Source organism: Leucopleurus acutus (genome assembly GCF_964270905.1).
Source record: "Leucopleurus acutus genome assembly, chromosome: X".
In the NCBI taxonomy this organism is placed as follows: Eukaryota; Metazoa; Chordata; class Mammalia; order Artiodactyla; family Delphinidae; genus Leucopleurus; species Leucopleurus acutus.
The window spans coordinates 94055611-94071063 of record NC_139148.1 but is presented as its reverse complement, the minus strand read 5'-3'; the positions used below and the strand labels follow the sequence as shown (position 1 = coordinate 94071063).

The window sequence follows — 15453 nt, the reverse complement described above, 5'->3', positions numbered from 1 at the left end:
TAGGCAAAGGACATGAAGAGACATTTCACTGAAGATATAGGGATGGAAAATAAACACGTGAAAAAATACTGACCATCGTTAGCCACTAGAGAAATGCAAATAAAACCACAATAAGATATCACTATGCACCTATCAGAATGGCTAAAATAAGAAACAATTACAACGACAATGCTGGTAAGGATGCAGAGAAACTGGATCTCTCATACATTGCCAGTGGGAGTGTAAAATGCTATATAGCCACTCTGGAGAAGTTTCTTTAAAAACTAAACATACACTTACCATATGACCCAGCAATTACTCTCCTGGGCATGTATCTCAGACAAATGAGAGTAATGTCTACACTAAATCCTATACTCAAATGTTTATAACAGTTTTATGTGCAACAGACCCAAACTGCAAATAACCAAAATGTCTCTCATTAGGTAAATGGTTAAACAAACTGTGGTATACCCATAGCATGAAACACTCCTCAGCAATAAAAAAAGAACAGACTACTGATACCTGTATCAACCTGGATAGGTCTCAAGGTCATTAAGCAAAGTGGAAAAAATTGGAAAAGATCACATTCTCCATTACTTCATTTATATAAAATTCTCAAAATGCCAAAATTATAGAGTAGGAAAACAAATTAGTATTTGGCAGGGGTTGTGGACAGCTGTGACTATGAAGGGGTAGCTTTCTAGTGAAGGAATATTTCTGTATCCTGATTGCAGTTACGGTTGCACAAATCTACGCAAGTGAGAAAATAACATAGAACTGTACACACACATCCTACCAATGTCAATGTCCTGTTTCTTACCTTGTATTATAATTACATCAAATGTAATGATTGGGGTAAACTGGATGAAGAGTGTATGGTACAGTTTTTGCAACTTCTTGTGAGTCCCTTATTCTTTATAGTAAAAAGTTTAAAAGTAAACCATTTATAAAGCAAATAACTCAGAAAACAAGAGTGTGTGGAAGCGAAAACCCAGGGAGCAAGTAAATAAAATGTTTTATTATAATAGCCTATAACAATATGCCAGCTTTACAAAGAGAGAGATTTAAACGGGGAAGATTTGCATAGGTCAGTGACACACAATACCAAGGACATTTTTATCTGTGGGATTAAAACATGTGCTTAAAAAAATATTAGAGCCACAGATTAAAATGTCTCATCTTAAACCAGGCAACTGGCTATTGTGAATTGTTTGCAATTAACCACATAAACAACTTACATCTGCAAACAGTGAAAAAAATCAATCGCAAAGGGTCTTCAGGCCAGTTGTTCAAACTTTACCTAGTAAGTGGTGGGAATGGAGAAGTTTCATTCTGGATAAGACAGAACCTATTCCTGTGACTGTCATACAGTTAACTGTCATATACCTCTGTAGGGTTTCCTCAAGTTTGTTTCACTATAGAATATATTGGTTTCCAGCTGTGCTATGGAAAGAATATTTACATTAAATAAAATGTTTAGTGATAATTAGAAAGGAGCAAGTAGGGGGAAACTGCCTCTCTCTGCACTGTCCACAATGATAACCACTTGCCACATGAAGCTATTTAAATTAAAAATAATTAAATTTAAAATTTAGTCCCTGGACACATTTCAAGTGCTCAGTGTGACTAGTGGCTACCCTACCGGAACAGCATAGATACAGAACTTTCCCATCATCACAAAAAGTTCTACTGGACAGTGTTGCTCTAGAGCATGAAAATCATGACACTTCCCAAGAATCATAGGTAGTGTTACAGCCCAAAGAGCTCTGAGAGGAATTAGTATTCCGTTACCTGAGGTTTGCATTTTTTTTTTTTTTTTTTGCTGTGCGCGGGCCTCTCACTGCTGTGGCCTCTCCCGTTGCAGAGCACAGGCTCCGGACGCGCAGACTCTGCGGCCATGGCTCACGGGCCTACCCGCTCCGTGGCATGTGGGATCCTCCCGGACCGGGGCACGAACCCGTGTCCCCTGCATCGGCAGGCGGACTCCCAACCACTGCGCCACCAGGGAAGCCCCTGAGGTTTGCATTTACACATAATTTCATCTTCAGCAATATTGAGCAGTATGTTGCAGTGGTTAAGTGCTAGGGCTTTGGGGTAGAATAGCAGTGGATTTTAATTTTAGCTCCAACTTTTGCCAAATTGTGTGACCTCAGGCATGCTACTTCGCTTCTCTGTGCCTGTATTCTCATTTTTTAAAAGGTGGAGACTGGAGGATAATGGTACCTCCCTCATAGGGTTGTTGTGAAGGATTAAATGAGATAAGCCCAATACCTGACACATGTGATCAGTAAACGTTAGTTATTCTAAAGGCCAGAAGGTGAACTTGGCTTGTTCTAGGACCTAGACTCTATAAGACCAGTAGTAAAGGGAATATGCAATTGTATGCACAGCAACGGAGTCAGTCCCTAACAGGGCCCCCCTTTGACTCTTCTTGATAAACAGTAACCACATTGTTCCTCCATACTTGAGGACAGTGACAAAAGGGAAGACACCTTTGAAAGCTTCCAAAGAGTCAAAGAATACCTTACGCTTGGCCTTAAGGGACTCAGGATTGAAAGTTAACCATCCTGTCATATCAAATAAAATAAAAGCACAACATACAGTCTATAAAGGAAGATTACCCAAACAAGTCACTCAGTAGGAGAGGCACTTGGAGTTGTTTTTCCAGCTGTTTCTGACAATCAAATCCAATTTCTTGATGTATTATTATGGTGAAATGTTACTATACCCAATCCTGTGTGAATACCACACCACAGGCCTACTGTACCTCTGTAATCAACTGGATAAATATTTATTGAACACCTGCTAAATACAGGACACTTTTACACACCAGCCATCAGCAAACTACATCTGGCTGGCCAAATTAGATCCACTATGTGTTTTTCTTATGGTAAGGAAGGTAGGAATGATTTTTACACTTTTTTAACTGTTGGAAGAACTGCCTTCAACCACTACTACCAAACACCGAATGGCCCTGGAAATTAGCTTTTGCTCCAGACTTGATAATGTTTCTTAATTAATTCAACTTAAAATTACAAGGCAAAACAGCACTTATATGTGAAATTTACACTGCAGGAAAGTCATTTCAACAGCTAACATTGTTTGAATCATAAGTAATGTCAACATGTTTTATATGCATCCCATGCTGTCACAGGTCAAAACAACAAAATCACAGTGAGATACCACTTTGCACTCACTAGAATGGCTATAATAAAAAAGACATTAACAAGTGTTGGTAAAGATGTGGAGAAATTCTAACCCTCCTACATTGCTGGTGGGAAGGGAAATGGTGCAGCCACTTTGGTAAAGTCTGGCAGTTCCTCACAAAGTTAAACATAGAGCTACCATATGGCCCAGCAATTCCCCTCCTAGATACGTGCTAAGAGAAATGAAAACACATGTCTGCACAGAAACGTGTACGTGAATGTTTATGACGGCATTATTCATAATAACCAAAAGGCAGAAACCAACAAACTCATGAACAGATAAGTGAAATATGATATAGCCAAACAATGGAATATTACTCAGCCATTAAAATGAATGAAGTATTGATATAAACTAAAATTTGGATAAATTTAAAAAACCTTATACTAAGTGAAAGAAGCCAGACACAAAAGATTACATACTGTATGATTCCATTTATATAAAATCCCCCAAAATGAAAATCCATAGAGACAAAAAATAAATTAGTGGTTGCCTAGGCCTGGGAGTAGAAATGGGGAGAGAGTGAAAACAGGCATGAGGTTTCTTTCTGGGTTAATGGAAATGTTTCAAATAAGAGTGTGGTGATGGTAACACAATTCTAAAATACTAATAACATTAAATTGTACAATTTTTAAAAGTGTACAACACCAAAAGCATGACCCATAAAAGAAAAAAAACTCAATAAATTAGATCTTGTCAAAACTTAAAACTTTTGCACTTCAAAAGACATCATTAAGAAAATGAAAAGACGAGCAACAGAGTGGGAGAAAATATCCACATATCATATCTACAGGGACTTGTATCCAAAATATATAAATAATTCTTACAACTCAATAATAAAAAGACAATAAAGATAATAACTCAATTTAAAAATGGAAAAGATGTATGAATGGTTAGTAAGTAAATGAAAAGGCGCTCATCATCATTAGTCACTAAGGACGTACAAATTATAACTACAATAAGATATAATTTCACATCCATTCAGAATGGCTATATCAAAAAGACAATAACAAATGTTGGCAAGGACGTGGAGAAACAGAAACCCTCATACATTACTAGTGGCAATGCAAAACAGTGCTGCCGCTTTGGAAAATAGTTTTATAGTTTCTTATAAAGTTAAAGATAAATTTGCCATATCATGCAGTCATTCCACCCTTAGGTTCCTACCAAAGAGAAACGAAAACACCTGTCCACACAAAGACTCGCACGCTAATGTCCTTAGCAGCATTATTCATAATAGTCAAAAACTGGAAACAACCTACATGTGTAGCGAGTAGACAGACAAAATGTTTTATAGCCACATAATGGAATACTATTTGGCAATAAAAATTAATGAAGAACTGGTACATGCTACAATATGGATGAACCTCAAAAAATATTATGCTAAGTGAAAGAAGCCAGGCACAAAAGACCACTTCTTATTTGATTTAATTTAGATGAAATGCCCAGAATAGGCAAATTTATAGAGACAAAGTAGATCAGTGGTTACCTGGGGCTGGGAGTGGGAACGAGGATTAACTGTAAATAAATGAGCATGAGGGATCTTTGGGGGGAAATGAAAATGTTCTGAAACTGATTATGATTATGGTTGCACCATTCAGTAAAGTTACTAAAAATATTTAACTATACTTAAAATGGGTGAATTTTATGATATGAAAACTATATCCCAATAAAGTTGTTAAAAATAGGAAAGGAAGAGTAGGGGAAACTGGGTGAGGGGTACACAGGAATTCTGCATTATCTTTGCAACTTTTCCATAAATCTAAAGCTATTCTGAAATTTAAAATGTATTTAAATAAAAAATAACAAGAATATGTTTGTAGATTCATACCTATCTGTGTGAAAAGACATTTACAAAGATGAAATGGGTAAAATCTCATTACAGATCAGTATTAACAGATGAACATTTGAAATGATTTTGATGATAGGGAACACTGACTATTAGCCCCAAATAAACAAAATGTTATCCCCCCCAAAAGAATTCCATTATTCTCATTAGTAGTCTCATATTACAAAAAAAGCTCAATTATTATTACTATACCTTGAATTTCATCAATAAATATTTGTTGAAATTTGTTTTCTCCCTTGTCATGTAAGTACCTACAAATTATCCTCGATTTTGCCTTTTGGCCCCCAAAGCCTAAAATATTTACTATGTGGCTCTTTACGGAAAGGTTGCCAAGCTCTGTTCTACACCATAACAGGGTAAATATAAACATAGTCAGTTTCTTTCTTGAGTGTATTCTTATCGTTACCTGGTTTTGGTATGATGCCAGCCTGGATATGCCCTATAAAGGATAAGCCTTGCATCTCTTCTGCTATGGCACTATTTAGGAATCCTATAAATAGAAACACTATTAGCTTAATAGTTGTAGCAAAACTTCGATGTCACCGTTATTATCGTGATATTAAAGAGCCAACACCATGCCACAGTGTCAAGATGACCCTCATCAAGCTGTGATGTCACCACGCCATGGACTCCCCGAGATCTCTTAGATATCAAGTGGGTCCTATGGCATCACACCCTGCCTTTGGCATCACCCTGGCACATCACCTTACTACGGTGTCATATGCTATCACTGTTGTGGCAGAATTCTGCCCTAATGCCACTCCGTCGAAACGTAAGAATAATTAACCCCTAGTTCTTTCCATTCCTTTGGCGGCGGGGGAGGATGGCCACAGGCACTGGTTCGAGCTCAGGAGGTAGTACTCAGCTGCTACCGTTTTCCCTTCCGCTTACCACTGCAGGTCAGGGCCCCCGTGGGACAGGACTTTCTGGCTCCCATAACTCTCTTGCCATGATCCCGCACCCACTTCGCGTCACCGACTCAATGCCCCAACAGCGACCACCCACCCCGGTTCTACACGAAGCCGCTCCCCGTACCTGACTCCATTCTCCAGCTGTCATCCTGGGCCAATTCCACCGGCCACTTGACTACGGCGGCCGCAAGGGACCCCGGGACTCGTAGTTCCGCGCTGCTAACGGCCGAGACGGAGACAGCGGCAAAGGCTCCTCCCCGCCCGGAACTGCGCTCAAACTGCAACTCCCAGAGGCGCCCTGCGATGGGAAAAGAAGCAAAGGAACGAGCGCGATTGGTCACTGGGGGAGCTCTAATGCCTGTTTTGATTGGCAGTCGGAGCTGGCGACGTGAGGCGGTCTTTGGTCAGGCTTCACCGAGATCCTGGGAAAGCGAAATGGAGGGGTGTGTGTCTAACCTAATGGTCTGCAACCTGGCCTACAGCGGGAAGCTGGAGGAGTTGAAGGAGAGGATCCTGGCCGATAAATCCCTGGCCACTAGGACTGACCAGGTAAAGCAACGCTTGGGGCCTCTCCACTGGCGGCGGCGGCGGCAGCGGCGGAGGCCAACGTGGCTGCCCGGCCCAGCCCAACCCATGGGGAGGCCGGTTCCGAGAGGGCCAGATCCCCGCCCCCGCCGCCCCATCCTTACCCCGGGGTCACCTCAGGACTCGGGACCGGGCGGCCGGAGCTAGCCCCACAAACCGCCAGTGTTGTTTTTTGGCCCAGTACTTAGTCGCTGTATTTTAGATATTTCTAGAACGTTTGCGCGTTTCTCAGAAATGCCCAATCTTTGAGACATCCGTGAGAAGGGAAGTTTTTGGTTTTTGGAAGTGGGTTTGTTTGCTTTTATTAGTGACTATTCAACGGAACACGTGTAACTGAACGCCTCAGCTGGGAGCTGAGGATACTGTCGAATAGAAGGATCAGACGTTAATAAAATAATCCCAAATCATATGTCCGATTATAAATTGTGGTAAATACTCGGGAGAGAAGTTGACGTGGGGCTTTCAGAACATATGGAAGAACCTGATTTAATCTCGCTTAGAAAAGCCGAATGTTGTCGTAACTGAAGAGGCTTTGCAAAGGAGGGAAGATTGGCTGTATCTTGAAGGATGAGTGGGATTTCCCTGGGGGATGAAGGGGCATTCTAGGCAAAGGCAGAACAAAAGTGAGTGGACCTTGGGAAGTGTTTCTTTCTGCCCTCCTGCTCAAAAGACCCTCATGCTTTCACCCTGAGTTTCTAGAAAGATTCACGGTGCCCTCAGTAAGCCATCATACATTTATAGATTGCCTCCTATTTGACAGGCACCGTGCTCAGCACTAGCAAGACAGTGTCACATAATTACAAATCTCCATTTTGTGTGTTTGGGAAGAGAATTAGAAGTTCAGAGACTTTTTTTCTGGAACTTTTCTTTATTGCTCAACCTGAAAATGCCTTTGTCTAGTTTACCTTCATTTTGCTCTGGTGATATTTAATACTTTAGATTTAATTTAACAATATTAAGATTTAATAATACTTCTAACCATTCTTCATCAAGTCAATGGCATGAAAAAGGGAGAAACTATTCAAGATCAAAAGACTTAAGAAACATAACAAACATTTGCAACTTATGGAGCTTGTATGGATCCTGATTGAAACAAGCCAACTGCAAAAAGGCATTTGGGGGACAGTTGGGGAAATCTGGGTATTTGATGTTATAAAGGAGTTAGTGTTAATTTTAATCAGTGTAATAGCTATGTAGTAAAGTATTTTTTAGATACTCAGATATTTAGGTATGAAAGGTCATAATATTTAAGATTTGTTTTTAAAAATCTCATCAAGGAGAAAAACAGATGAGGCAAGTATGGAAAAATAGTTATAAGATGTAGGTGATAGGCATATGGATTATATTATGTTCCCTGTATTTTTATATGAGTTTGAATTTTTTGTAATAAAGTTTAAAATACCATTTTCTTTTACATAGGGCTAAGAAATATAGCAGTCACTGCAAAAAAAATAAAAGAGAGAGAGAGAGAGATTCCCTTTGAGAAACATGACTAACTCCTAGCTTATTATTTTTTTAAAGTAATGTTGCTCTCTAATTCTGTGTGTGGTATGTTTTTTGTTTGTTTGTTTTTGCGGTACACGGGCCTCTCACTGTTGTGGCCTCTCCCGTTGCGGAGCACAGGCTCTGGACGCGCAGGCTCAGCGGCCATGGCTCACGGGCCCAGCCGCTCCGCGGCATGTGGGATCTTCCCGGACCGGGGCACGAACCCGTGTCCCCTGCATCAGCAGGCGGACTCTCAACCACTGCACCACCAGGGAAGCCCTGGTATGTTTTTTAAATGGTTATAATCTCAACTAGTTTCATGAATATTTCTTTCCCACAAGATACATTTGTTCTTCCTAGAGCATCTAGAAAATTCAGAGCTGACGGGTTTGTGTCCCAACTTCACGATTTACTAGCTGTGCGACCTCAACAAGTTGCTCACCCTGAGGAGTCTGTAAAATGGGGATAATATCCACTGTATAGGATCATGGGGATTACAGGAGATGATGCACGTAAAACTCTTAGCACAGTGCCTGACATAAAAGTACGTACATAATGGAAATAGCCAAAGCTGTATTTCTGCCAAAGCACTGAAATCAGTTTTTTGCTCTATTGCTTTCATGGCTCTAGTCTGCCCAGAATTACCTACTTTCATCAATGTATTCTCCTCATGTTACTAAAACCTTGGTCTCTCTTATGTAAGTAATATGGTTTAAGGTTACCTACCTGAGGATCCAGTGCTCTCCATTTCTTGTTCCCAAACCGTAGGTTTGCTGGCTCCAATATTAATTTTTGTTTCTGCTTTCTTGCCTTAGTGCCTCTATTTTTCTTCAAGAATGTTGGTCTTATTGCTTCTCTGCTTCCCGTGTAGGACAGCAGAACTGCCTTGCATTGGGCATGCTCAGCCGGACATACAGAAATTGTTGAATTCTTGCTGCAACTTGGAGTGCCAGTGAATGATAAAGATGATGTGAGTACTAGGCAGAGTTGATAAATTCCCAGTTATCTTTAGACTCCAGACTGGTGTTTACTAAAGCCCGAGTATTAAGCTCACAAACAAATTTTAACCTTTATGACTAGGAAGTTACAGCATGGCCCCAGTGACCAAATACAGGACTGGTGGTTGCATTATTTCAGAATGTTCATTTTGCCACCCATAGCCTGTAATTTAAGGTAAACATGCAGATCAAGTCTTATTATGATGATCCCTAAGAGACTACAAATCCTTTTTATTATGTTGGAAATTGTTTTTGGTGAATATTGCCTGAATAATGAGGGCCTAGATATCTTTTTTTGTTATATAAAGATTTGGTGTAATGGTATTGGTTATATTAGGATAAGACTTGTGAAGAATAAGGATGGAAATGTTTTTGTAGGCAGATTCCTTTTCGAGGATGCTCAATGAAATAATATTGATAATGGCAAAAAAGTAAAAACAGTTTAATGGAGGAACAGTTGAATACAGCATATATATACACCTAATAAAATAATACGCAACCAGGGGATTCCCTGGTGGTCCACTGGTTGGGACTCCGTGCTTTTGCTGCTGAGGGCACACGTTCAATCCCTGGTCAGGGAACTAAGATCTCGCAAGCCGCCCGGCGTGGCCAAAAAAAAAAATAATGATAACGATAATAATATGCAACCAATAAAGTTATGATTCCAAAGAATGACATAGAAAAATTTTCACAACGTAATGATAAGTGGACATTGTGGAAAATGCACCTCACGGAACTTGATATCCTATTGGGGTATCCTTGATCCAAATCTTAAAACACATTAGAATTAGACTTATGTATTATTTCCATGTTGTGGGATTATGGGTGCTTTTCTTTTCTTCTATATATCTGGTTTCTAAATATCCTGCAGTGCTTAATGAGGGAAAGAGAAAGAATATTATTTTTTTAAACCATTTACACACAGCTTTGTAAACCCTGCCTAAATGTTAGCATTAATCCCTGTGCCTTTTCTCCCTGGTTTTTGTTCTGCCCACCTCTTTTACAGGCAGGTTGGTCTCCTCTTCATATTGCTGCTTCCGCTGGCCGGGATGAGATTGTAAAAGCTCTTCTGGGAAAAGGTGCTCAAGTGAATGCTGTCAATCAAAATGGCTGTACTCCCCTACATTATGCAGCTTCCAAAAACAGGCATGAGGTAGGGTTCCATTCCTAGGCTACTTCTTTTGAGTTCTAAACCTGTACGCAAACACAAATAGATCCCTGCATTGGTTTCTTCTCCATCTTCCCAGATTGCTGTCATGTTACTGGAAGGCGGGGCTAATCCAGATGCTAAGGACCATTATGAGGCTACAGCAATGCACCGGGCAGCAGCCAAGGGTAACTTGAAGATGATTCATATTCTTCTGTACTACAAAGCTTCCACAAACATCCAAGACACTGAGGGTAACACTCCTCTGTAAGTGACAAGTAGCAGTCATTTGTATTCTACCTGACATCAGCCCTCTTGCACTAATTCTTACACATCATTTCTTTTTTTAGTCTGCTTATAAATGTAATACATGTTTATGGCAAAAAAATTTGAAAGTACACAAAAGTATAAAGATAAAAATTCAAAATGCCTATCATTTTGCCACCCAGAAATAACCACTGATAACATTTTAATGTATTTCCTCCTTGTCTTTTATATGCAAATGTACATACTTTACATATGCTTTTTTTATTGTAAAATTGGGACGATACTGTGTATATAGTTTTATATCTTGTTCTTTTCACCTCATAGTATATTGTGAGCATTTTCCAATGTGAATAAATATTTCTAAACCGTTTTTGAATGGCTATCCACAACGCCATTTTATGGATAAGGCATAATTTAATGATTCCTCTATTACTGTATATTTAAGCTTTTTTGAGTTTTCCATTATTATAAATAATGCTACATTGACCAACTTTATACAAAAACCATTGGCCATACTGCTGATTATTATCTTAGTATAGAAGTTAGAAGTAGAATTGCTGGGTCAACAGATACACATAGTTTAAGACAATTGCTGTATATTCCGAGATTGCTTCCAGAGGAGTTGTATCATTGTACCCTCCCAATAGCAGCGTGAGAGTGCCTATTACCCCCTCACCAACACCAAAAATATCCTTGTCTTATAGGAAAAATGGTATTTCAGAGTTGTAATTTACATTTTTTATTATCAATGAAGCTAAACATTTTTTAATGGCTATGACTAATTATATTCCTTCTCTAAATTATAACATTTTGTGTCCCTTTCTCTGTTTCCTTTTGGAGAATTAATTTATTTTTACTGATTTTTTTATGTACCCTTGACTTGACATAGTACAAATATTAACCTTCTGCCATGTTGAAAATATTTTTCCCAGTTTGTCTTTTCATTTTGTTTATGATTTTTTTGAAATAACCGAAGATTTCAACTCTATACAGTCAAACCTATTAATCTTCCCTCATAACTAGAAAGTGCTTCCTCTCCCTGAAATTAGTTAACTATTCACCTGTATTTTATTATATATTTTTTTAAAACATTGCATTGGTTTGGTTTGGTTATTGTTTTTCATTTAACTCAAATCCATCTGGAATTGATTTATGCTTGACCTGAAGCTGTCCTCTACCTTGGTATTTTTTCTACAGTACTTGGCCACTATTCTTCCTTATCGAATGGTGACTTTTTTGAACCAGAAATTCTGTGAGTCTTCTTTTTAGTCCAAAGTAGGATTCAATTTTTTTTTAAGTATTGTTTTCTTAACTCTTAGTTTTACAATTTTTTTTCTGTAGTTCTGAGCGACTCTGTCTAGAAAAACATGCATATTCTATCCCTTTTCTCCAAATAAGAAAGGCAGGGTGGCCTGGAGGAAATTTAGGAGTCAGGCAGTATCGGGTCCTGAGCAGAGCCTACGATTAAGGAATAGCTGCATGCTGTTTACCCAATCCAAACTCAGCCACTTAAACAACTATATTAAATACTTGTATTAAGTAACTCAGAGAAGTTACTTAACTTTCCTGAGTCTAATTTCCTTATCTGTAATGTGAGGATAATAATTTCTTCCTCACTAGATTGTTGTGAAGGTTAAATAAAATAACATGTTAGTGTCTAATACCCTACCTGGTAAACCGTTAAGTGCCTGACAAGGTTTCCCCCTCACTTACTGCTCAGCCATGTCATCATAGGCAAAGACTAACCTCTGTCACAATTTCAACTGTAAAATGGTGATAATAGTACCTTGCTAACTTACAAGGTGTCTGTAACAATCAGATAATATAAAATTTTTTAAACTGCTTTTCCAAAATTTAAACCACACAAATTGCTGTTAGCAGGTTGTGTATGGAGGTTTTTCTAAGTTCTAGCCTGGAATTATTGCATGTGTTTGGTGTAAACCACTAATCTTCATAAAATAAGGACGTTATTCCTTAGGCCGGCATTTAGATCACTTCTGTTGTAGTAGGACCAGAATTGTGATTTATGATCTGGTATTATAAGACTATTCCAATGAATTTTAACTTATAAACAGTCTTCCCCATGAAAATCGATTTTCCTTTCCAGATTAAGTAACTTTCCGATATTACACTACCTAATAATATGCAGTTTAGACTATCTGTCAGGAAATCCTAACCATTACATAGAATTGCAAATGATTAATCCATCTTTGTGGTCCTTGATTTCAGACACTTAGCCTGTGATGAGGAGAGAGTGGAAGTAGCAAAACTGCTGGTGTCCCACGGAGCAAGTATTTACATTGAGAATAAAGAAGAAAAGACACCCCTGCAAGTGGCCAAAGGTGGTCTGGGTTTAATACTCAAGAGAATGGTGGAAAGTTAAGCAGCTTGGATTTACTCTTACTTTGTATGTTTTGTGGTTGTCCCCTACTGTCCTAGAAACTAATGTACTTGTGCACAAGATGTCATCTATGAATTATTAAGTTGTTTCATCTTCCAAGTATTATAAACATGTTGACTATTGTTCCTGCTGAGGTATTTTTTTCTTAGCTTACAACTTGCTTTCCAGGCATTGAATAACAATAATAATAATTGAGATTGTTCTATTGTTGTATATTATTCTGTATTGAATCTTGGTTAACTTTGAGTCAGTGATTCTGTGGCTGTTGTGAGTCTTCAGCACCCTGCCATGCACCCTTTATCCCCCTCTGAGGCAGAACAACCCCAATAGCACCAGGCCAATTGTTTTGCCAAATGTTTCTAGGTGGATTCTAGAATGTTCTTCCATACAGTTGAAACACATCGTAACTCGTTTTTCAAGCCCACTCAGAGGCCTATGCCAAATATTTCTGTTTTTTCCAACAGTATGGTTTAATTTGTTTTTGTTATAGGAGGAATACTTATATATTGTGAGGATGAAATTTTCAGTTCAGAGGGCAGGCACGCTATCCAAGTTTGGCATTCATAAACACTAAAATAATGAAAAATAATAGCCTGTGTACCAATGTATGTTTTTAATGATGAGCTATTTCCCTCCAAAATAAAGTGTATTGTTTTACACGGGCCTCTCACTGTTGTGGCCTCTCCCGTTGCGGAGCACAGGCTCCGGACGCGCAGGCTCAGCGGCCGTGGCACACGGGCCCAGCTGCTCCGCAGCATGTGGGATCTTCCCGGACCGGGGCACGAACCTGTGTCCCCTGCATCGGCAGGCAGACTCAACCACTGCGCCACCAGGGAAGCCCAAGTTTATTGTTTTTATAAAGGAAGTTTTAAAGTACCTATATTAAGTCATCCTGTATTGAAAAGAATGTCAAGCTTGTTATGATGTGTAACAAAAATGTGTTTTTATTTGTATTTCAGAAACTAAAAAAATAAAATGTTGAGAGAATCTCCCAATTCTTTTTGCAAATCAGACACCCACTTAAGCCTTTAAATCCTTTATAAAGACAATTTCTTTATAAAGACAATTTCTGGGTAGCTCTGAAGTCAATAAAATCAGTGAAGCTTGACCTGCAGCTAAAATCTTTAAAAATAGTAATCTTCTGAATTGCTAATTAAATGTGGAGCAAAAGAAAATTAATAAGTGTAAACTTGATCTCAATTTAGGGAAACATTTTAAATGATTACTAGTCATAAAATCTAATGAACTCCAGGTGACTCTTCAAATTATTTTTTAATTTGAACTTTATGCTGCAAATATTGCTTGAAATAAGTAATCCAAGTGAGTCCACAAACTTCAATTAATTTGGGGTCAGAGACTTAATGACCAGTATCTAAAATGAGTTTTGTAAACGCAAACCGTGTTGTTGATATTCAGACCCTTTTACATAAGTATTTTGAGTGCTGAGCTTTACGATTATTAATCAGGGAAGCATATTCTTATGGAACTAAACATTGTTTATTGAATGCCAGGGATAGAACTAATGACAGGGGAAATAATTTCTTTCTAATGCTTTTTAGCATGATCAAAGAGTAAAGTTATATCTAATAGGGCCTGTTAGGGCTCAAGGTATTCATAAGTACTGAGTTTTATTGTCTGAGGTAATAGGCTTTGTGAATGCAAAAGAAAATTCATCTTAGTTCTTTATAATACAGGTGGAACCAGGCCTCAGGTAATTTGTAGGCTGTTGGCATTTTAAATGAAGTGGCTTAACATTTCAGTCATTGATTTGTGTAAACTAAGGATATTGATGGCCTCGGATATTGATCAGATTGTTACCTGTTCCCTGTAGGAAACCCAATAGAGATGAAGCTGATTCAAGTTCAGCAGGTTTTACAGTTACTTTCAAGATGAACTCAGGAAAGATGACAATTTTAATTGTAGAACTTAACTGAGACTATAAGATGGAAGAAACAGGTAAATAGAAGAGTGGAAAAAATTACATTCTCAACTATCTGTTGGAGGGAATCCACAGTTTCAGTGAGGTTCTATGAGTGAGATTCAAGATAATTCTGCATTTTACTTTGTAATCTTTGACTTAACAACTTAACTGTATGACCCCAGTGTTTTGATTTCCCAATTTAACTATACCAACTACACTGAATTCATTACATGGCAGCGTCTTCTACTTTCTGTTGCCATATCCTTTTACACTATCAAACCCCCAAAACCTTCTGTTAGCAAGTTTGATGTAGTGTGGGAGCTTTCCTTTGGGTGTATGACTCTAGCTTCACAGTTCTATTGACTGCCTAAAATTGAATGCAGAGATTTTTATGTTCATTTTTCTGGGAAGAGGGTTCAGTAACTTTCATCAGATTCTCAAAGGGATCTGTGACGTCCCAAAAGGTTAAGGATGCCTGGTTGAGAGAAAAGAATGCTGAATCAATTATCAGTAGACCTGGGTTCTACAAAAGTAGAGTACCACACTTTATAAATGTTTATATCCATTCTCCATTGCAGGCATTAAGACGATAGAAATCATCTCCATTTTACAGATGAGCAGACACTGAGAGCTAGCACTACAGCCAACACTAAAATCTAGCTTTCCTGGATCCTGATCCATTTTTTTTCTGCCTCTACTCAAAAAC

The 15453-nt window shown here is 38.5% G+C and overlaps 2 protein-coding genes across 6 annotated transcripts in view; one reads left to right on the top strand and one right to left on the bottom strand.

Annotated features, from left to right (window-relative positions):
- The window catches only part of ATG4A (autophagy related 4A cysteine peptidase), a 64889-nt gene extending 58761 nt beyond the window's left edge, over positions 1–6128 (bottom strand). For all 3 annotated transcript variants that reach the window (XR_014327106.1, XR_014327107.1, XM_082864261.1), the window contains exon 1: positions 6068–6128. Coding sequence is in view for 1 of the 3 variants with exons in the window: in XM_082864261.1 (XP_082720387.1) it covers positions 6068–6077 (10 nt within the window). In the remaining 2 variants the exon portion in view is untranslated. The remainder of the gene's footprint in view (positions 1–6067) is intronic.
- A 229-nt stretch (positions 6129–6357) lies between these two features.
- On the top strand, positions 6358–14113 carry PSMD10 (proteasome 26S subunit, non-ATPase 10). Of its 3 annotated transcripts, none has more exons than XM_082864262.1 (5): positions 6358–6492; positions 8885–8983; positions 10018–10164; positions 10259–10425; positions 12655–14113. In XM_082864262.1, exons 1-5 carry the CDS (start codon positions 6379–6381, stop codon positions 12806–12808), a joined length of 681 nt encoding a protein of 226 aa, XP_082720388.1. In that variant the 5' UTR covers positions 6358–6378; the 3' UTR covers positions 12809–14113. The 3 variants fall into 3 exon arrangements, with proteins under 3 accessions (XP_082720388.1, XP_082720390.1, XP_082720389.1); XM_082864264.1 differs by having other exon boundaries at positions 10259–10346; positions 12655–12768; XM_082864263.1 differs by lacking the exon at positions 8885–8983.
- The last annotated feature ends 1340 nt before the right edge of the window (positions 14114–15453 follow it).